General features: G+C 39.8%; 1 protein-coding gene across 1 annotated transcript in view; it reads left to right on the forward strand.

Annotated features, from left to right (window-relative positions):
- LIPC (lipase C, hepatic type) overlaps positions 1-20438 on the forward strand; it is a 45944-nt gene extending 25506 nt beyond the window's left edge. The window contains exons 2-9 of the mRNA XM_084267886.1: positions 5605-5792; positions 7385-7564; positions 9746-9863; positions 11371-11604; positions 13008-13250; positions 16938-17058; positions 17741-17959; positions 20221-20438. Of these exons, the coding sequence (XP_084124012.1) occupies positions 5605-5792; positions 7385-7564; positions 9746-9863; positions 11371-11604; positions 13008-13250; positions 16938-17058; positions 17741-17959; positions 20221-20326 (1409 nt within the window). The 3' untranslated portion in view covers positions 20327-20438. The remainder of the gene's footprint in view (positions 1-5604; positions 5793-7384; positions 7565-9745; positions 9864-11370; positions 11605-13007; positions 13251-16937; positions 17059-17740; positions 17960-20220) is intronic.
- Positions 20439-23929: the final 3491 nt, after the last annotated feature.

The raw sequence follows: 23929 nt of genomic DNA on the forward strand, positions 1-23929 counted from the left end.
GCCACTTTTGGACAACCCAAAAATTGTGGGGAAAAAAAAAATACACGCAGGATAAAGGCAGATTCAGGAATAGTCACCTTACCAGTTCTTCAAGTGAGCAGAGAACATTTAAAATCTTCTGGCTCAGAAGGAAAAAGGAAAACAGATTTTTAAAGAGTTAGATGAAAAGGGTTAAAGAATAGGGTTGCAAGAAACACAGAAATGCAAAGGAAAACCAAGAAAACAAACAGCCCAATCCAATAAGGTGCTGAGTACATGCAACACCCATTAAAATGAAAGGCAGTCAACAAATGTAAATAATTTCCTGAAATCACATCCAAAGGAATAGTCTCTGCTTTTCTCTGATGGAAGGACAGAGGAAAGGGTCCATCATTTCAGCCACTGCTTGGTGAATAAGCTTTTTACCTGTCTAGACATCCTTTTAAAAATAGTAATTAAAACCAAACACAAGCCAACAAAAAGCCCATGTTTCTCTCTTGCTTTCTGTGCTTGCTCTTCTATGGGTATCTGCATTTTTGTATTTCTCTTTTCATACACTAATGCATAAAAAATTACTGAAAAAGATGATTAACAAATTATGTCTACAGACCAACCACATTCTCTGGCTTTATTCAGATTAGTCTTGTTGACATGAACTGGGGAAGATTCCAGCAGACCTAGAGGATTCTTCCAGTCCTAGCATCTCCTATGCCTTCCTCCTCTGCCTCTGTAAAGCTAGCATGTCCCTTTTCTCCAGAGATGCAAACCATTACAGTGCTAAGGGGCATAAGCTAGCAAGGGCTATTCAAAGTACAGCTCTCATCGCTCCTTTTTTTTGTTTTACTGCATGCTCAATATACCAGTGTTATAAGATATCTTTTTTCCCCTCCCTGTATTTCAGCACTAGGTTTAAGGGCATCAGTTATTAGGCTTTGAGTGTGGTTTGCATTCACCTGTGTCTCCAGGACAATGTTAACATTGACAAACCACACTTTTCAAGTAGGCAATGTCACTTAGACAATGAAATGCTTTACATAGCTACAAGTACTAGGTCACAGCAAAAAGAAAACTATAGATGCTCAGGGAAGAGCAAGAGGGAGCTTTGAGTTCAGAAATGCATGGATGCACAGCAAAGATTTTAAAACATTCATTCATTCATACAATTTATGTATATGGTCTCTGAATATCAAACACTTGAGCCTCTGAATACAGATGCCCAAAGTAGTATTTCATTCATATTAACTGCTGTAATAATGAAGGGAATGTCATATACTTTATCATGTACATGTAAGAATTCTAATATTTATACACAGCATTTAACAATGGTGTGTATAAATATTAGGTATAGCTTTTAATAAATATATGTATGCTTCTGTGTATGCACTTTGCACAATATTACATAGGATAATTATACAAATTACATAGCTATAATGGATAATTGTGAACCAAATAATACTCTATAACATATCATTAGGCACTACTTTACTGCTCTCTAACACATATTTACTGCCACTGGTTTCCAAATTTTTGGACTTGAAACAGCTTCAAAACCTGGAGATTTTTAAGTCTCCAGGAAACAGAACTAATATTTCTTTCTCTCCCCATCCCCAATTTGGAATTTTGCACCCAAACCCCAAATGCTACAGGCCCAGAAACAGAATTCTCCCTGTCACTGCAGCAGTGGGTTAAAACACCAGCACTGCGTGCCCTGGCCGTGCCGCCGAGAGACAGGTTGATGGAGATTCGAGGCGTTGAGCAGGGCACAAATCAGCTGCCCAGCCACCTGACTGACTGGACCTCCCCATCAGCACTTCAGAATACTTCTATGATGATTTTATTCTCCCTGTCTCTATGACTGGAATCACAGTGTGCAAAGGTGTCTGGCCTTACGGGTAAAAAGGGGAAAATTCCTGTTAATCTTGTTAATGACTTTTTGCATTTTACCATACATGTAGTAATTACCCCACAGAATAACACCTTACATAACACCTGGAAAGGCCTGTACAACTCAGCAATAGCCTGGCCAATTTGAATAATGGCTCACCCCAAGCTCAGGCTAACAAATGTTGGCAGGATAGCACTGCATGACCACTTTTACTGAAAGAGAGTTGTTCTAGAGTACTAGACAGAAGTACTCAAGAAAGTTTTGTGAATTATGGCTCAAGTGACAGTAATTGTTATAATCTGGACTCAGTTCATCAAAAAGGGAATCTTAATAAAAATTGTATGGCAGCAATAATAAAAACTTTGTAAGGCTGGTTCAGTATGCAGAACATAATTTAAAACATACCCACAGTAAATTTTCCTGCCTCTTAAAGAGTCTAATGTTTAATTAAATTTCATGCAGGGTTTAATAAGAAGTCTTATTTCTAGACATAATTGCATGGAGATAACTTTCGTAAACAGCACACACTGCAGAAGTTTTATAAGAAATTACTACAGGCAGCCACTGTAAAAGATGAGTTTGGAGAAATTCAGGATACGCTTAAAATTACCGAAGCCTTTTGATTCTGAATCAGTGAAACCAAACTCTTACTTAGATGAATGCACCTAGTGACTGTCAAAGCAAACAGTTCCTGTGTGCTGCAAAACCAGGATTTCCCCTCTGCTATTTTGGCTTAACTAAGGCTTTCAGACAAAACCAGTGAAAATAAAACAACTCTAGAAAAAATAATTAAAAGAATAACGAAAGGACACAATGGAAAAAAACAGGACCATGTCTGAGAGGCAAGAGAAAAAAGAAACAAAAGAAATGGAGGAGGGAGCATCTTAAAAAAACCCACCACCAATACCTCCTCTAAAATACAGATTTCTTGGTAGCATGAAAAATTTAAGGGCTTAGACACCAAGTCACCACTCTCAGATTGAGACTTTAGGATGCTTAGTCCTATTCCATTTAGCCCTATTCCTTGAAATTAGCAAAGGCCACTTTGGTAGACTTTGAGATGTAATTATACTTAAGCTAGGCTAACTGGTGCTGGAGAGCTCTCATCTCTCTGTGATTGCTACTACAGTCTGAAGGCTACAATGTACCCAAATTCCCTTTTCTTCCCCCCTTCTTTCCACTGCAACACTTAATCATGTCCCATGCACCTCCGACACCCTGATTTCCCACCGCCCTCCTGCAAACTCCACGACAGCCACGTGTCTTTTCCTGAGTACCAGAATAATGCCAAGCATAAATATTCACAAGGAGAGTTTGTGAGAATAGCTAGGAGCAAACATATCTAAGTAAACCTACAAGTCACTAACTTCCCAGTGCAGACGATGCTGGCTGTGCATACAAATTGTGTGCCTGCACATGCACCCACCTCCTGCCAGCTCGGCTCTGCCTTCCAGGGACTACAGCTATAATGCAGCAGTCTGGCCTGGGTGCTTGTCCCCAGCCCAGTGGGTTTTACTCAGTAATGCCTTCCTGCACGAATATTGTAAAGAGTCTCATGTGTTTTATCTCCTTGTTCTTGGAAGTATTCCCCCACCCACCCCCCCACCCCAGCCTTGTTTTTCTCTTGAGCTCCAAATACAGGTTCTTGCTGCATACATTTAATTTCTGCTCATCCTACAGAAGGCTGAGATCCAGAAGTTACACTCAATTTCTGACATAGTGTTAGTGTCAGACAAGTGATTTCACTGCAGAATCACATAGCAAAAAAGGCCAGAGGAAGAAAATGAACTCCCACTCTCCCAGGAAGACCTACCCAAAAGTACAGTTCCAAAAATGTCTTATCTCACAAGATATTCTTTTTAATCAAAAGTTACACCTGTCATGGCAGTGTCAGGATATGTGAAACTGTTCCAAGGGATATGCACAAAAGTAATTGATGTTTTTCTCCAGGCCCTTAGAAATAAAATGTAAGAAAACAATGCTCTGAATCACAGTGTGCGAAGCAAGAACACGGACAGCGCTGAATATTCTGATCTTTCTTGTTTAGCTTTTGTCCACCTCTTCCACATTAAAAGATGACCTGTCTTTTTACTAGAACTGAACAGGAAAATAATTTCACATCCCAAGAGCATTTTCCGGCCAAAACTAGATTAAAAAGTTCCAACAGCAACAAAACTGCAAATCAAAGCTCCAGATGTTTCAACATAAATTAGTCTTAACATGCTGTCAATCAATTCTAATTTCAACAATTTAAATTACTAAAATTAACAAATATTTCCAATTAATTAACATCAGCAAATATTAACAGTGATAACTTTGATGTAAAGAGGGAATAAAAAAAGTTTTCAATTGATATATTTTCCACACCCTGTTATTTTTTTGCTGGTTGTCTCTGCTTCAAAAAACAGTCAAAATCTAAAGGAACAAGTAACGCTGGGTAGCTGCACACCAAGTGTAAGAATCACAGGATCACAAGGTTGGAAAACACCTTTAAGATCATCAAGCCCAACTGCTCCTGTCCTAAGCTAAACCATATCCCCAAGTACCTCATCTGCCCTTTTTAACTATTTGTTAACCTTTATATGAGTAATAATTTATTAGATTGTGCCCTACTTGAAAACAATCCTGGAAAGACTCATGTAAAGCACCACATGCACTTTCATAGTCAATGTATAAAGAAAACAGCTACTAGACTTGTTTTCTGTAGTATGGACAAACAATACAGAGTGATGAAGCGCCTTTGCATTGCACAAACAGTGGGAAAAGAAAACTAAAACAAGGCAGAAACCAAGGAAAGGATGTGTACAATGGGACAGGCACAGATTACCTCTTTTTGTTTTCTTTTTGTGCTAAAAATAGAACACTGCTTATATTTGTGTAGAGACTACTCACCAGAGCCTGACTGAAACAGAGGTTAGGAATATCAACACCATTAAAACTCTGTCATGATAACTCTGTTCACTGTTACTTTCTTCAGAAACAGAGTCCTCTCACAGCACAAAATAAAGATCTAGCAGTAGTGCTCTTAAGTAGGCATTTTAACAGAAATGATCAGATTTTGTCCTAGATAGCTACCACAGTTAAAAGTGCCATTAAACAAACATGTGAAGCACTGAGCTAATAATTTAGACAACCATATATATTGATACCATTCCATGCACCTAATAGGTATTTTTGAAAAAGCTGTCCTAAAACCCAAAGTATCACAACTAGAACATTTAATCTTTTCTTTTTAGAGGAAAAGTCTTTTATGATGTGGTTTAATCGTTTTAAGCAGTCACCTAGTATCTAAGCAGAGTGCTAACCCTGAATAAAATGGTTATTTTAATGTAATGTCGCTTGCTCAGCAGTTACTAGCAAATGCACATTAAGAAAATACAACCTGGGGAGCTAACAGCCAACAAATGTGCTTGCCTATGCATGCACTAACACTGTAAAGTCACACCACCTCTCCGTGTTTTTAGAATACTTATGCATACTCTAAAGGCCCACAGAAATAAGATCAATTTTTTCTGTGTAACTGTTATTGTTCAGATAGATGGAAGCATATCTAAGACATGAAAGAGATCACTTTGAACTAAAATGTACAGCTTAGGCCCATCAGGAGTAGGCAGCATTTATACATAACTAGAGTTTCAGTCTGACTAGTTGATTTTGTCTTAATAACTGTGTTTCACTAGTAACTTCTTCAGGTTTTAGGTTTCATTCTATGATGACTGTTGTTACGAATTTCATTTCAGAGACACTGGGATCACAGAGTCAGCACACTAGAGCAAAGAAAGCTCAGCAAAATTTAGAAACCAAATTTCAACTCTATACAGACACAACTGAAGAAGGCTGTCAGATTTTTATCAATCAGCTGGAGACTCTTGAGAAATGCAGTTTCAATGCCTCCCTTCCTCTGGTGATGATAGTCCATGGCTGGTCGGTATGAACTCACGTTTTACTTTTAATTCAAACTACATCTGATTTGATACACTTGTCTTCTCACTGTGCTACTGCCAAAAGTAACTTCAGAAGAAAGGTTGTCATTAGAAAGATGGTCGATTTCCCTGGTAGCAATCATGGCTAGAAATAATACCAAGTGGATACTCCCCACTGAGATTCTGAAGGAACAGTCTCCAAGCAATTTTTCATACAGGAGTCCCATGCCAAGGATTAGATTCAGCCCTGGTTTAAAGCCAGCAGAATTTGAACAAGTAGCTGAATTAATGCACCATGCCACTGGAGGAATGAATACCAGTTTCATTTCTCTGATATGCTCACTGCCAAATATTTGCAGACTTATTGAAAATAAGCATACAGAATCTCCCCACATCTTTCTCACAGATACACCTTGTGAAGAGAACTTAACTATAAGCCCTTTTGGCTGAAAAGAAAGCCTTCAGCCTTGATGAATTATCACTGGACTACTGCCACTTAAGCTGAAAAAATACCCCAACCAAACCCCCCAAAAATCCACCATGATAACCTTTCTCTAAAGCACTGCAGTAGTAAGAGTGACTTTTGACTGGCTTCTCAGTTGAAAGGAAACAAAAGGCAGGAAAAGAAATGTCATTTGAACAGATCCTTGTCATAGAACCAATGGCATCACAGAAGGTGGCAAAATGGATCTTTCTTGCACATCTACAAATATGCAAAGAAACTCTGAACACCACACTTGAAACATGTAACTCTACAGCAAGTAAGATCAGAGCTGACTTTGGATGAAATACTGCCAAAGATTAATTTAGCCAAGACTCCCAAATAAGAATTTGTTCAAAACCTATACCCTCCCCACAGACAAACCATGCACCTGAAGCTGCTGACATTGAGCTTTTTCATTCACATTAAATCCATTTGCAGAGGTGTTAGGCTCTTACAGGAATAATTTGGAAACCCAGAACTGAGAGTCCCAAATTCTTTTTAAAACACCAGAAGAGAGATAAGGATAGTCTATCAGTTGTGGAAATACATGCATCTAGAACAACAATTAAATCTGATAGATTAAATACCTCTGGTCCATCAAGTCAGAAACAGTCTTTGATGCTAGTAAGAAAATCATTATCAGGTCCTTAAAGAAATTATTCAAAAAACCCCAAACCAGATCTCAAAGTGGAACAGTTGTAGAAGGTAAATGCCCACCAATCTGCAACCCTCCAGCTTTCCTCTCTCTCCAACCCTTCTACCTTAAGTTGAATGAAATCAGAAATTCGGGGCATTTCTGTCTTTTAAATCAGTAATACCAATTCTCTCAGAATGAGTGAAAACATTCCAGGACATCATTTCACTGCTAAGAGTTCATATTACAAGACAAATTATTATACAGTTCTTATATTGATTTTTTTTTCTCCATCAAAACCCCAAGATTCTCAGCACTGAAGCATACTGAACCCCCTAAAATCTACTTATCAGCATTAAGCCCTCCTTGCTTATATTGGTTTTGTTTCCTTGAGTTTTTCACAAGAAATATCTGGCAGAGACTGCTTTCCCTTTTTTTTTATTTGGTTGGGTTTTTGGTTTGGTCTTTTTATAAAACAGGTGGATGGGATATTAGAGGCCTGGATTTGGAAAATGGCAGCAGCTCTGAAATCTCAGCATGAACCAATGAACGTGATCATTGCAGACTGGCTTACATTTGCTCACCAGCACTATCCCATTGCCGTACAGAATACACGCTACATAGGACAGGAGATAGCAGACTTCCTGGAATGGCTGGAGGTAAGAGCATCCAGATCAAAAGTTGTTTCTCTGAAAAAGACCTGTTTACCTGTTCTGATGCTTCTACCTCCTTTCTGACACAGTACACCGGTCACTGCTGTTCATTTAAGTCACTTACGTTTCCTTAACACACTGCAGATTTTTCTTCCAAAAACTTTCACGTTACTTCCTGAAACTTTCATCACACAAAGGAAAGGCAAGTAGACTTGCTCAGTAAAATATTTTGGTCTTTAGATCTGCGATAATCTCCTGTTACTTCAGCTTTTCAGTTAGCACGTGTGCTAACTGTCACACATTAACAAGTACCAAGTTCAGTAAAATGGGTTTACTCCATTTCTGCATCATTTCTGCTTTTAATGCAGAACTCAAGCACAACATTGTGCCTGATTCTTGCTTCAGTTCCCCAAACTCTATTCTAATAGAGATCCAGAATGTAAAGGAAGATCTTTTAAGAGGACAGACATGCCTCACAAAGCAGATGACACAGAGGCAGTAGGAAGTAAAGAGCCAGGCTAAGGCAGTGACAACTCATCCTAACTCCCTCTGCATGGGAAGCAGTTGCCATGGCTGGACTACAAAGGCTGTCTCCAGCACTGTTTAAGAAAAGGCAGAAGGCAAACACTAGAATAGGAATCACTTGTACACACCAAACAACCTAGAAAACTGACTTCAGCTGTCTCTAGTACTCATTTAAGATACCTAGTGTGAAACTAAATTATACTTATGTACCTAAGAATTTTTGAATACATTCATTTAAACAAAGAAAGGCCCAAGGTGGAAGGGAAATACACTGCAAAGCTGAGGATCTGGAGCAAATACTGTTGAAGGGTAAGATGGTTTCAACAGGAATCCCAAGGCAGAAGTTGTCAGATACCATGCCCAGTTAGGGACAACAGGCACAAAAGACAAGCCAGAACAGGCAGAGTCATTATTTTCCACTGTGAGAGTACAGGACACCTTAGCTCTTGGTCAAATGTCGTGTGAGCTGCTGGAGCCTAAAGTTGTATTTTGCAGCCGTTTAATTATTGAATGAATCAAACAGTGGACTTCGTTCAGTTCCCAGGATGACACACCTCACTGTCAACAATAAAGATGGTGTGTGATTTATCCAGTGTCAGCAAACCAACTGAGGTCTGAATAAATGACTGCGGTAGCTTCTCTCGTCCCATGATATGTTCTGTTGAGAAGCACCCCTCCTGAGTTTAACAGTTAAAACTCCCATAACTACCTTTCCACTCTGCCTCTGCCTTTTTGTGGGCAGGTAAGTCTTTGAAATATCCTCAATATATTTAACAAAAACTACAGCACTGTGCAACACTTAAATGTAAAATTAAAGTAAATCTTATTAGCCCTCGGACTGAGTGCTAAGGCATGATCTCAAGCCATCTCAAATCAGTCAACTTGGGATTTCTCAGAGCTCTCTCTCAAAAGAAGGCTGCCAAATTTCACCTCATTCTCATAAGAGACTGGTATTGAGACCACAAGGTCAGTCCACTGGGACATGCAATATCCACAATGAAATTAAAACTGAGGTTTGCCTTTCCTGCAAGAAAAAAAAAAATCACATTTTTCTCTGCAAGTGAGAAAAAACTTTGAGCCTTGCAGCTGGGGTGACAAGCTTAATATCTATATAGTATTGATTAGGCACCAAAAAAAGGGCATGAGGCCATTTCTGTTTCTTTCAGATACCCAGTTTTGCACAAATCAGTCCATGAAATGTCACCACTGTGTCACTTAGCATGTCTGATCAATATTTTGATACTTTGCTTCATGTTTTGCCCGTGCTAGTATCTCAAGCTCAAAAAAAAGCAAGGCGCTTTCTCTAAAGGGTTGTCTTACACTGAGGTTAAAGGACAGACATCCATTTTATAGTCACAGGACAGTCAAATGCTGCAGACAAAAGCAGCATAACTTGCAACAAACAGCAACAAGAATCCTACTGTGCCAGTGTTTCCCCTGAGCACAGCACACAAGAAGCAGTGTCCATATGTGTGGCATTTTCCTGCTGCATGAGGGAAGGAGTAACATACAATCAGCAAAGAAATTTAGTGCATGATCTCTGCACCTCATTTGACTATCACGAGCATAACAAATTTCTTGTGTCATAATTCAGGGCATTCCTAGCTTGCAGTAAGTATTGCACTGTTTACTTTTCACATTTTCTGCATCTAAACCTTCCAGGAATCCATTCAATTTTCCAGAAGCAATGCTCATCTAATTGGGTACAGCCTAGGAGCTCACGTTTCAGGGTTTGCTGGCAGTTATATCAGTGGTACGAACAAGATCGGAAGAATTACAGGTAAAAGACTTATACCTTCAAGAAATGTAATGGTCAACTGATTTAAGTTACACAGATATCTGACATATCAATACTTGGCTGTTGATTAGCAACATTTGCCCCATTTTCATCCCACTAGTTTAGAAATTGGATTTTCAAAAATAAAGTACCGTAGTATTTCTAGCTTTGATCTTTCCTACCTCAGCAACAATTATGACATACAGAATATACTAGCATGGGGGCTACAAATCATAAACCAAAGATTCAAGTGGCTTGTTGCTTGAATTTCTCTTGTATGGATTCCCAGTAACACCTTAAACTGTTAGCCTTTTAGATGTTTGACCCAAAGCCATTCAAATGCACCGCTCATTGTTAGCATTATACACACTGCCCACATCAGCTACATTTAAGTTAGAGAGAACACTTTAATCTGATTTGGGAGCAAGGCAAACATACACGACTGCAGTTTGGAGTCACGACTCTGATCTTGGATTCACTGTCACAAAGCATAGTGCTTTCTACACTCAGCTCTTGTGAAAATGTCAGCATGCCAAAAAGCTGATTTTACTGTGGTATTACGCCTGTGTATACAATGAAGGACTTTAATTCATCAGCACTGCTTGTTCAAGCCTTATTGATACATCAAACCTTGAAAATGGATAAATAAACTACATCAAAACACATTATTTTTGTACCAACTATATGCATTCTTCAGCAAAAGTTACCATAGCTTGTAACATTAATCTCCAAAAATTCATAGTAATAAAAGCTATTAAAAGCAAACTTACGTCTTCAGGGTGACATTCCTACTTGTAGCCTTGCCTGGTTACATCTATGCAACTACATTAGTCCATAGCACCAACTGACAAATCTCAAATTTAGAAGCTTATTGTGGAAACTGAAGGCAGTCCTTTGTCATAAAGCGGTTTCCAACCCAAAGGAGCACCATACAAAAATATCTAGCAAACTAAAAAAATTAGCAAGACCCCAAGTCTGCTGATATTTTTCTGAATATTGTAGTAATTTGCCTTGAAGAGTTTTAAAGTCCAAAAATCATTATAAACAACATCCAGCAGACATACTGCTCTTTGAAGCAACAAGAGAAGCTTTATAAAATTTCAGGTCCCAAATGTGGGCTAAAAGTGAACCTTTTTGTGGGGCTGGTGTCTTCAAAAGGCCCCTGAAATGCATGACCTCTAGAGTATGAAAAAATTAAGTAAACACCCCTCAAGTAACAAAGCAGTAGCGAGCATGGTTTGCCTATAACAAACACATCTATCTCCGGGCCTGTGTCCTTGTGCATGTAGCAGTCACTGTTTATTACAGCACCCATGTTTACTTTAGGTTTTGGTGCAACCACGTACCCTCTGCAGTACAAGTGTTCCTAGCCTTGTTTTTATCAGTGAAAAGGCCTTGTAAAGTATCACTGGTGTCTGTTTTCAATACTTAATCACGGACTTTTCTCATAGCAGTAAAAGAGCATCCCATCTGCACTGTATCACAACTGGATTATTTGCATTTATTGCAGGCCTTGACCCTGCTGGTCCCTTATTTGAAGGAATGTCATCAACAGACCGTTTATCTCCAGATGATGCAAACTTTGTAGATGCAATCCATACATTCACTAAACAGCACATGGGTCTCAGTGTTGGCATCAAGCAGCCCGTGGCTCATTTTGATTTCTATCCCAACGGAGGCACCTTTCAGCCTGGCTGTCACATCATGCATGTCTACAATCACATTGCACAATACGGCATCACTGGTAAGAACCAACGGCACAGAGCAGGAAGCAGCGCTGCAGCTGCACAGACACTCTCTCTGGGAAACTTTACTTACCACTGTGGTTCTAAACAGTACCTAAGGGGAGTATTATCTCCCATTGTATGCAAGGAAATTTCTTTTCTAGAAGTTGGTTTTCTGATTTTTACATGTATTGAGTTCAACCTGTTCTTACTGACTCCAGTACGGAATTTGGCTGCCTGCCACTTCCAAAAATGAGGTCATGAGCATCCTGCTGTCCAGCGCTTCTGAATAATTGCAAAGTTATTTGTCTTAAGGAAAACAAATTTACAGAAAATGGGAAAACTTACTTTAATCAAGGCAGTTTCATCTAGTGTCCAATTCATTCTTTCAAATAAAAGAAAACAGAGGGCTGTACTACTCACCTCCTTAGCCCATCTCTTCCCATTTTCCTGTCCTTCAGCTGCACAGATGATGCCTTCTCTAGGATCAGGCTGCCAATGCTCCAGGCTAGGTTTTATATACAGAAGCTTATTTCCAGTGTACCTAAACATAAACATATAGAGAAAGCGATGCAGCATACTTAAAACAGATAAAGTAACTGATGCACAGTGACGACCAGAACTGTTCACTGAAAAATCCTAAAAGATTACTGCTTACCCAATGTACTGCACTGTAAAAATATTTCTCGATTATCATCACACTATCTAAAAGGAGGCCTTACTTGCTAGCAGGGAATTCAAAACAAATGTGAAACCAAGCATCAGCTACAAAACCTGCTGTTGGAGACATATAAACACAGTCCATCATGATCTATCCTGACTACACAGAGGAAAATAACTTTTGTAATTCAACAACACTTAAGATACATGCTTCTCGTAAAAGCAGATCTATGTATTTAATACTTCTTTTAAATGCATTTAATACTTTTTTCCTCCTTTTTCCCCAGTAATAGCTGCAAGCAAAATTCAATTCAACAAGAGTTTGTCACTGTGATAGGGAGAAAATGTGTAAGCATCCAAAAGACAGCAGTGTTCAAGCATTCTGAGTGAGGCTGCTGCCTTCAACATGGCATGATCTGAAAGGTTGCATATAGTCTCATAGTGTGTTTCATATGGACCAAAAAAGCCAAGACAATGAAATCAAGGCTCAATATTTCCCATCTTAAAGAGTCAGCCTAGGAAAGTTTAAGCAGAAAATTATTAAATTATATTATAATATAGGTTCAGCTAAACTATTTTTGGATGATCCTAAAAATCAAGTTGCTATGCCACAATATAGGATTTCTGAGGAAAAATCATGATGTTTTAGTAGTAAAGGGGAGGGGGAGAAACAATAACATGTAAGTGGTTACTGTGCTCTGCAGTTAAGATGGGGGAAGACTAACAAGGGCATGCAAAATTTTGCTGTTTGCATTTTTTTCAGGCATCACTCAAACTGTGAAATGTGCTCATGAGAGGTCAGTTCACTTGTTCATCGATTCTCTGCTTCACAAGGATAAGCAAAGCACAGCATACTGGTGCAACGACATCAACACTTTCAACAAAGGACTGTGCCTCAGCTGTAGAAAGAACCGGTGCAACACACTGGGCTACAACATTCGTGAGGAAAAGCTACCAAAAAGTAGACAACTCTTTTTGAAAACAAGAGCACATATGCCTTTCAAAGGTTTGTGGGAATACTTGTTACATTCTCCAGCTCTATCACAAAGTGTGAGAATGAGCCTATGGTTTGTGATCCTGTTTATGCACTGAGTAAAGCTTATAAAAATCCATGGGAATAATCTATTTGCTGAGAAAACAGAGAATCCTGGTAGTCCATCTGGGTGCCCTTTCATCAAGATTGAGAGTCTTTAATATTTCTGTGTGGCAAAAGCATGCTGCATACTTGCCACAGGCTAACTGCGGATCTGAGGCCTTGCAGAGGCTTAGGGCCCTGATCCACAGGCCTTTGCTGTAACCGGTCTCTGCCGGTTTGTTGGGACATACACAGGCATACAGCCAAGCCAAAAAAAGCAACATAATTGCTCTGGGAGGCCAATAAAACCTCCTGTTCCGAGTTTGCCCGAATTTTATCTGCAATTAGTCTACAAAATGACATATAAATTATTACTTTTCAAACAATGGCTAGAGAACAGAATAACATGGGCTTGTACAGGGCAGAACTGCAGCACTAAAATAAAGCGACTAGTACCCTAGCTTTATCTCTATTAAATTACTTTATCAAGAGCAGAAAGTAACAATTTTCTAGGCTCAGACAGACAAATCAGTGTGTTTTGTTGTACGTATTACCAGATAGAGCAGGGGAAGCAGTCTGAGGGAAACCGGGCCTATCTGCTGATCTCCGTTACAAAATGGCCTGGCTGGAGGCTGGTTACAACTCGCCTGTCAGCCCTCAGGTGGCTGCAGCTGCTGAGCAGACATTCACCCGCCAGTGGGAAGGTTTACACACATTTTAAAGCAAGAAGGAGCAGGGCTGTGTGGGACAAAGGGCAGGGACGCGCTTCTTCCAAGCGACTTTCAGCATGTGGCGTGCGCCTTCCTACCTGCTTCCATGGCTATCGAAAAGCGCAGCGCAGCCCGCGCCCCGGGCCCCGCTCGCACTCAGAGCTGCAGCCCACCACACAGCACAGCCCGCGCCCCGGGCCCCGCTCGCACTCAGAGCCGCAGGATACCACACAGCGCAGCCCGCGCCCCGGGCCAGGCTCGCACTCAGAGCCGCAGCCCACCACACAGCAAGAGACTTGTGAGGTACACCCACCTCCCCGTGAATGGCCAGCGTCCCTCACACAGCCCCGGGCCCGGCCGCACCACAGCCCTGCCCCGCCCTTCTCCTCAGCTCGGAGGCCCTGCAAACCCCCTGCTCCTCAGCACAGTCCCACAGGCCCGGGACGCCCTCACCCCCTCATCACCCGCTGCCAGGGCCAGCCCATTCTGCCCAGCACAGCCAGAAAGTGGATGCCTCCCTTCTCTAAGAGGGGTCAGCCTGCTTGTCCTCTGCCCAAGACATCAGGGCTGGGGAAGCATTTTGAATATCCACAGTGCATCCCTGGAATGATCACTCAAGGCCTTTCCAGTTCTGAGGAGAAATGCTTTAAAGTGCTGCTTGCATTACACCTTGTTTCCTCACAGTGCCCAAGTACTCAGCTACGCAATCCATCATGGATTCTTAAAAAAATAACAAAGATTCAGGTACATTAAAATAAATTTTGGATGTCTTCCACTAACACAGCAGTGAAGTGTTTGGTGATGACTCCAGGGGTGCCTGCTCAGCCCTGACTGATGCTTTGAGCAGCTGAATCTCTTCTCAAACTTTTAAAAACAGCTCAGAAAGCTGTCTGAAGTAGATTTAAAAAATGCTAGAGGCTGTGTTAAGTTCCCGATGCTACTTTGCTGCAGTGCAGTCAGGTGACTGGCAGAATCAGGAAAATTAGTTGCTCTAAGGATACAGTGTATGCTACCATGGCACAGAAACACAACCCCTGTGTTGCATTCTTTGGACACACAGTTTCAGCTTGTGGTAAAATATCTGTGTCCTTTTGGCTTTGATTTAAATTTTAAGCACATTGCATTTTTATGCTCGAAACTGGTTTTGCTTCAAAAACAAGTCTGTGGCATGTATGCAGGTATCAGTGCTGCAGACAATGGTTTCCTTTCACAAAAGTTCCCAAAAAAGGCGGCAACTGTGGGAGGGCACGTACAAAGTCATCTTTGTCATGCCCTTAAAAAAATGTTTCAAGATCACGTGAGAAGCCCAAACAAGAAATTTGAGAAACTTGCTATTCTGCATCTTCACAAAATCTGACATTTCATTTTTTGATTTAATGGCATTATTTTCTGGAGCATACATTAACCCAGTTACTATTTACAATAAAGCTGTGCTGGGACCCCAGCTCAGTGTTTTCATCTGAATATGCACAGCTTTTTCCTTACAGTGAACATCATAATCACAGCAGAAGCCTAGGCTTTATCAGAACATACAATTTTTATCAGAGCAATCAATTTTTACATGAAGACAAAACTCACAAGACAGACAGGACAATAATAAAAGTGATCTGCAAACAAGCCCCTCTGCCTACTTTGTCCCCATCGGGTTTGCCACAGAGTGTCAGCCATTTTGTTTTCTACTGAGTGGCTCCTTTTTAAAAGAAAATACATTCGTTCACTAACATATGAAACAAGAACAAAAAAAGGATACACCTTTTCTGGCAAATACCTTCCACTGCAAACACTCAGAGCTGCAAAAAGAAAAAAAATCTACCTGTGTATATACATAAAAAGGTGACTCCCTTAGCAGTGTGGTGGAGCCATTTTAAGTGTAGTGAAGCCTGAAGTGGGTGAGCAGAGGAAATGAGGCAAGAGCATCTTTCATCTCAAAACTGGAACAGTTTCCCACATGTAACCTGATTGTTAAGGATAAATACAACACCCTGAATTCTTCCAAATAGACTGGGGTCCTTGTTGACGGAAACTACATACGGTTTTCTTCCTTAACACCTAAATCTATCAGCTTTGTTAAGAAGGCACCTGGTAAAATCACTAGACCTGTATGAGTGTTTCGGACATTCAAATCTAGCTGACAAGATTGTCGTCACATGGCATCTAACCACATGTTGGGGTTTGGTGTTTTGTTTCTTGTTTTTTTCCCCCCATAACTTACTAAATGTCAAACTGCACGTAATCAGTACACTGATTTCTCAGGCATTCTTCATTTTGACAGTATTCAGTTCAAAGTCTTCCTAAACACTGTTCTTCCAGAAACCCACCAAATCTCTAAGTATTAATGACTCTTTCTTAGAGTTATGTGCTTGAACAAAGTCATATTGTTAATGGATGTATGCTAAGCACAATGTATCATTATGCAGTCAAGGAAAGTTTGCGAGTCATCTGATTTACAGGGTGATTTTCTAGCTGATCAGAGGAAAAGCCTGACTACATTGCATAAGTTCTTGTATCATACGTCTCTAGCTGTGTCCTGTCATAGGGATTTTGTCTGCTGGTTAGCTAGAGGTCTTGCAGAAATTCTAACAATTAAACTTCAGAAAACCTGCAGTATTTCCCGTGGAAGAATATTTTGTCCTACAACAGGAACTGAACCCATGTTATCTTTTATCTCCATCTTTTTGATTAAAGTGACAGGGCCCTGAGCACTGAGTACACAGCACAGCAACAATCAGAAAAAAATGATGATGATTTATTGATGAGGATTTAATTGCAACAAATTTTTCTTAAAAATAAGATGGAAATATCAATCAAGTTTCTGCTCTGAAATGCAGAAATCTTTTTGCTTGAGAAACCTATTGCCTTTTTGACACAATTGCCTTTTCACCACTTTGCAAATTCTTCCCTTCTACAGTCTATCATTATCAGTTCAAGATTCACTTCATCAATGAAATCCAAGGCAAGCAGATAGACCCAACTTTTACCATCTCTCTCACAGGCACTAAGGAGGATGCTAAAAACCTGCCCATTACACTGTGAGTACTGGTATGACATGTCACTGTGCAGGTGAGAAACATGGGGCCAATTTACCATATCACATACATAATCAAGCTATGAGTAAAATGGTTTGGTGCAGTTAAGCGAAGATGAACTGGAAAATTCACCCATACTCACTAAAAATCACCAACTTTTACAGTGCTCACATGTTTTTTTGCATGAAAAGTCTCTATTAAACAAATTTTGTAATCTTGGAAGTTTCCCTGAGCTTTAAGTATGCCATCCACTTACATTTGGTCCATCCCTTGGCTAACACAGGGAGGTCTAATCAATTAAAACACAAATAACTAAGCTGCTGTCAATAAGGTAAAGAATTTTTGATATTTCTCATGATGGACACTATCTCATTAACAAAAGCAAAGGCAACAATGTGGCTCAGCATTTGCATTATCAGCCAAAAGAACACAGACACTGTTATGAGACCTTTTCTTTTGCTGTCAAGATATAATTGACACCAGCTTTTAAAGCACTTTTCTAGCACATTATCATAGTTCACTGCTTTATGCACCTGGAGGAAAGTATCCTAGAGACAGTAATGTTCTCCCCAAGAAGGAGGAAACACAGTTCATTCTTTGGTTTTAAAGAGAAGACAAACAAATTTTTTTTTTACTTTAATTAATAATAATTGAGAAAGCATTGTTCTGGTTTTGTTCTCTGCAGATTTGAAGGCATTAGTGGAAATAAAACCTACTCTTTCCTCATCACCCTGGATACTGATATTGGTGAGCTAATAATGGTTAAGTTCAAATGGGAAGGAACTGCAGTTTGGGAAAATATCTGGGACACTGTTCAAACCATAATACCATGGACAAAAGGCACCCGTCGACCAGGAATTATAGTGAAGACAATAAGAGTGAAAGCAGGGGAAACACAGCAAAAGTAAGTGTAATGTTCTGTAATAACACCTGCGTTTGGCACACAGGTTACCCTAGTTCAAATACAAGCATGGGAGTCCCGGCACTCACACCAAAGATGAATTTACCCCCATACGACCTCCAGCTCTCTCTCCTTCCTCAGTCAGCCTGCATGATGTTTAGGTTTCTGTTGTGAGGTCAGAAACGACCAGTGGGAAATGTTCGGGCTTACCACTGCCATTAATCTGAATTTAAGGCACAAGAACCTTGGGGGACAATTTTGTTGGTACTTGGGAATAAAGAATAGGGAAGGAGTTAGAATATAAATCCAAGGAAAAAAATTAACAAGTTCTGCAGTGCAATTTTTCTGTACAATCACGACAATATCCAATGACAATTTCTTACTTATTTTTAGAATGTGATTATCTCACTCCATAAGGACCATGTGAAATTTCAGAGAAACAAGACACTATGTAAGATATTAATTCCAAGATAAGGCCATGAAAAATTTTAATTTTTACTTATAAAAACCATGCCAAATAATTGTTGGACTTTCAGTATCTACTTCATATAGAGAAACTCAGCATCATCATTCTTGAAAGCCCTCATTAGAAGGATCACATGCAGAACTACAGTCATCTGATTAGTCATTGAACTATTTTATCATGAACTTCTCCTATGTTTGCCTCCTTCTTTTAAAAGCCAGTGCAGTGTCTGGTAGTTGATAATGGATAACACCATGCAGGCTGTGTAAGAGGTCCCTGGAGCGATAAACCATGGAAGCAAAGTGGCAACTACAGACGCTTTGAAATGTCTGTGGTGGGCAAACATAACGTGAGCAGTCCTGACAAAGAAAGACTATCCACACTTGTACATACCACACTTCCACTGGTCTTTCACAGTCATTTTTGAGGTCTGGTTGTGCTTTTTTCTACAGTATGAAATCAGTCATGTGAATTTTGTCAGCTGAACTCTGTAGCAGTAGGGAGCAGTTTTCTGGAGAAAAAGAATTCTGAATGCAAACTGAATTTGTGTGTGTGTGATTGTTTTGTGGGGTTTTTTGGGGGGGTGGGGAGAGGTGTGGGTATTCTTTTTTCCTGATGATTGCTTTGGAACTGGATTGCCAAGTCCAAGTGGCCTTATTTTCTACATACACCAATGTTAATAACATTTCTGAAACTGCTTATTCACAGAAAGAAATTTCAGCCAGAAGACAGAATAACCAAAATTGTAACTATTCCCACTGCTTTAATCCTTTGAGAAATTTCTGAGCAGTTTAATTAAGGTTAATGAGAAAAGCATGTCTTACCTTGTAACTGTGGTTCAGTCATAGAAAGTGATTTTTTTCCTTGCTACAGTCTCTTTCTTGCTAGCACCAGTTATAACTACTGCAGACATTCTGTGGGACGGTGTTTCTTGGTAGAGCTGCATCTCCTTGACACAGAAACTCTAAAGACAGATCAGACCATTTAAAGAGACATTTTCATATGACATTTTCATATTTGCTTGGGCTTTGTCCCCCCCAAAATCTATTTTGTAGGCACTTTCCCCTCCTAATCCAGTGCTTGGCACATGCTTCTGCAATTAAAACAAACAAAAAAATCTATCATCCCCCACTGTTTTAAAAACAGATTGATCCCAAATCAGTACTGACCTAGCTGCCAAAACCAATTAAAGCATAGTAATAGTAACTGCAAGTTAGAGAGCTCTGTTTAAATAGAGATTCCTGTACCTTGAGAAAGAGAAAAGGTGGCTGTGAAAGGCTAAGCCAGCTGTACTCATTTTTCTGAGCATATGAAAAGTTTCTCCTGTCCAATTCAGGTGTCAGTAACCTGGCAGAAGCCAATTACTACTGATGCACTTAAGGAATCCTAGGAAACGCGTTACTGAGGTGGATAGTTGTTAGACTAGCGAGAAAAGATGCTGCTATCTTCAGGTACCTAATGCTCCTTACCAGGTTTTTTGGCTGCAAGCAGACGCAGAGGAGTTCATGTCAAGATTTTAATGGACACTAATTACATGCTGTGGTTTTTCTCTGTGCCATCTTGGCTTGTCAGGGGAATTGAGGGGAGTAAGAGACCAGAGAGAGTTGGAGGCATAATTTATGCCCGTAGTGCATGGGAGTTGCCTACTCTGGCAGCCAGACACATCTGTTCCCTCAGAAGCCTACCAAACCAATCACGCACCTACCTGTAAGAGCCAGGGTCAAGAAAGTCAAGTCAGTGTATCTGGAGAGCATGTTTTCATACTGGTACCATTATGTTGATGTGCTGTGTTGTTTCCCAGGATGACATTTTGTTCTCAAAGCATCGACAACATTCACCTGCACCCAGCCCAAGAGAAAACGTTTGTGAGATGTGAAGATCGCGTCCGGAGACAGAACAGAAAGTGAGCACCAACACAAACAGCTGCTCACCAGAAGTGCATGCAACATACTATACATCTAGCAAAGTGTTAAAAGAAATACAGAGCTGCTTTAAATTTAAATATCCTGATGGTTTCAGAAGCGGCGAAGAAAATACATTAAAATATTTAATTTTGTGATCAGCTAAGTTGAAATACGTGCCTTGTTAATCTATGACTCTACTCTCAAAGTGATCAATAAGCAATTTAATCAACAGCTTCTGACAACTTTAAATTGTTTATAGTTTAAAACCCCACGTTTACTAGAAAAGATTACTATTTGAACGAATCATCCCCACAAGCCTTTGAAAAAAAATTTTTCTTGGTTTTAAGGGAAAAAGGTGCCTCATTTCCTATTACTTTGCAATATTAATCGTGACTATTGTCAGTTAAGACTTTCATTAATAATTTCTTAATAAAGGGGGAGTTAACCAACTCATAGATGAAAATATTCACAGCTAGGTAACCCTGTTAAAGAGTTTGAAGGTTTTACTTCAACACTCAAAACACATCTCAACACAGAGAATGCTTGAGCTATCTTTCACGACTGTATGACAAGCCAAGTAACTATAGCATCTAAAATGTTATACTAAGCTTTGTCCTCTTGGAGAATGCGTTGCTGTTCGACTATTTTAATTATGGATTTAAATGACTAGCAATTTAATTATTTGAATGATGTTTACTATACTACATGCAATTCTAGCAGAACTACGTTCAGTTAACCTTTTGCATTAAAATCATATTTACTTGTTGGCTAAGGCCTAGAGATTCTGAATCATTGTTCAGCAGATTTTAGCCTGATTTGAAACTGCATGAGTAAATGAAAACGGTAAAACTCTCAAACACCTTCAGTGCATATAAACAAACTGTATAAATTCAAACATACATAATTTCCTCCTTTCCTATGTCAAGATAGAAACTACACAAAGAAGCGTTATTGTCTCAGATGAGTTTTATTTTATGGCTAGTGCATACTGAAATAGAAGTCAGTATGTATGTCAATATTTCATCTCTCACTTTGTAATGCAAAGCACAAGATTCATTAAAATTTACGTTTCTACAGCTCTGTATTCTGAATGTCATTTGTTGAAAATGTTGTCTGACTGGGAAAAAAGTGTGTAAGAGTCCTCAGGCCTGGAGCAAAGCCTGTTTTCCATACCAAGATATGGGAACTGAAGCATACTTACTTTTCCAATGAGAATGGTTGTCCTTCCTGAAGTATCCATTTCAGAAGGTAATCTGACATGTAAAATGGTCACTTGGAGTAGCATCTTGATTAGGAGAAATATTTCTCTATTTACACAGAAATTCCATGCAAAAGAATCAAAACACTTTTACTTCTCTATGTTTAGGGTTGTTTTGTTTATAAAAGACTTGCCAATTTATAGAAGAATTGAAATACCATCATTGGAACTGCATTAGCAACACTGGTTATCACTAAACTTTCTAAGCTCTGAACCCTGTAAGGTTCCTGAACCAAATCCTACCCACACTCCCCAAAAGCAGCTTTGTTCAGAAGACACTGAAGGATGAGGGAGCAAGAGACAAAGGCTGGAAAGGACTGGACTGTGCTGCTTCTCCAGTGCAGACACAACATCAGTGTTTCTCTGTACCTGAAAAAGAAACACTAGAGAGATGTGGAGACAGCTTTTAACGCTGTGTGATGTGAAACATGTACTGACAGAGCCTTTCAAGTCCTGATTGTCATGCAGTTACACATCCTAACACACGGAGAAGCATTTCAGGCATTAGAATCAGCATTGCATAGCACTGTCACTTACTTGTTAAGAAGGCTGGTAGAGGGATCTAACCTTTAGGAGAAACGAGTTGGAAAACATGAGTTCAGGAAAAGCAGGTGGAAAAAAGCTGAGGGACGTCTACAGTGTGTCAACATGTACAATCCTCAGGTGACAGGGATACTGCAGTTTGTTTTTTCCCCAGACACCTCAGAAGTCCTCACGCTCTGGTTCATCTGAAACAAGCTAGCTTACCCTCAGGAACACAGTGCAAAAGCTTCCAAAAGTCAAATAGCAGAATTAAAATTTAGTACTTGAACTCTTGCCAACATGAAGATATTCTGGCAGCTTCCACAAAGCATGTGACCAAATCAATCCTGTCCTGTGTTTTGATAGCCACTGCACTGACTTCTGATGCAAAAATGAAACAAACCCCATGTTGCAGCATACACAATCTTACAGTGCATGAACATAACACCAAGTCATACCTACAACTGCAAGTTCCTGCAGCGGTGCCTCACGGTGTGCTCACTGCAATTATTCCTGTCTTACTCCACACAACTGAACTGAGACTTAGAAAGCCATCAGGAGCCCATTCCTGTCAGGCACACAAAGCTCCAAACAGCCTAACAGCTGCTGTCCTTTTAACCACCTCTCTGAAATAATCACAAGCAAAAATCTCTTCCCTCTTTTCATAGCTTTTTCCTGAAAGAAATATCAGAACATTAATTAAAAGGCAAACTAGATCATTGGCTTACATTTTGTATGGGATAGATACAGTTGTACAATGTAAGAGGAGTTTGCTGCCCTTCTCACATTCACACCACATGCTTCTAACACCAGAGGTGTGTGTATACATTTAATGACCAAAACATCAAGAAACACATGATTAACAGCTACAACTAGGGATTATCAGGTCAAATATTACTTAGAAAAAACCCCACCCATTTGTGTACTAATTCGCTTTCCCCAAACACACTTTAAAAGATACACAAAACTTGTACTTTTTATGCTTAGGCATTATTTCTGTCCCTCTGGTTTGCATTCCTAGGCAGAAATTTAAGTGCAACCACCACCAAGTCTATTATGCATCCATGATGCTGATTTACTGAAGGGCTCTGCTCCAACCAATTTGCTTTTAATACCTTTTACCCTGAAAATGCCATTTAGCTGCAAGGGGAAGCACTTCTATTAAAAAAAAGTCATAGAGAAAAATAAAAGTATCACAAGGAAGGAACTCTCAATGTTTTGATTACATCAAAGCCTATGCTGCACAGGGAAACAGATGTCTAAGCAGGTCATCCTCAACAAAAGGCCCCAAGAATGACACAGTAGCTGGCAGGACTTGCCTTTTAAAAGCAGTCTTGACACTTAAATCAACTCTACACCACACATAAACACACAGAGACCCAGCTATGGAGTTTTAAAACACCTTGCAAAAAGTACATTTGCTCCTTCTGACAGCCTGATCCATCAGCTGTGCAGAGTATTGTGTGTTAATTCAAGTATTCCTTCTCAAAAATCTCCCTCTTGCAGCAGCTCCAGGGCCAGGCCTGAGCACCACACCAGCAACCAGCTTCCCTCTTCAAAGTACAGCCTGAGAAAGCTGTACTCCTGGCATCACACAAATAAACTCAAGGTAATTTTAGGGCTTTCCCTTAAGAAAGTTACAGAAGAACATTTACTCCTGTATTAACTGCCTGATATTAAAACTGGGAGGAGCACTTGGATAGAGCAAAGATGGTACAATTACCTTTTGGCACAGCAGCCCGTTGCAGCAGATGCCAGTGAAGGAGTAGCTGGAATCTGCATATTCCTGCTCGTTTCAGTGTGCAAAGAGTAAATGGGCCTTTGGG

The sequence above is a fragment of the Gallinula chloropus genome (genome assembly GCF_964237585.1).
Source record: "Gallinula chloropus genome assembly, chromosome: 9".
Classification (NCBI taxonomy): domain Eukaryota; kingdom Metazoa; phylum Chordata; class Aves; order Gruiformes; family Rallidae; genus Gallinula; species Gallinula chloropus.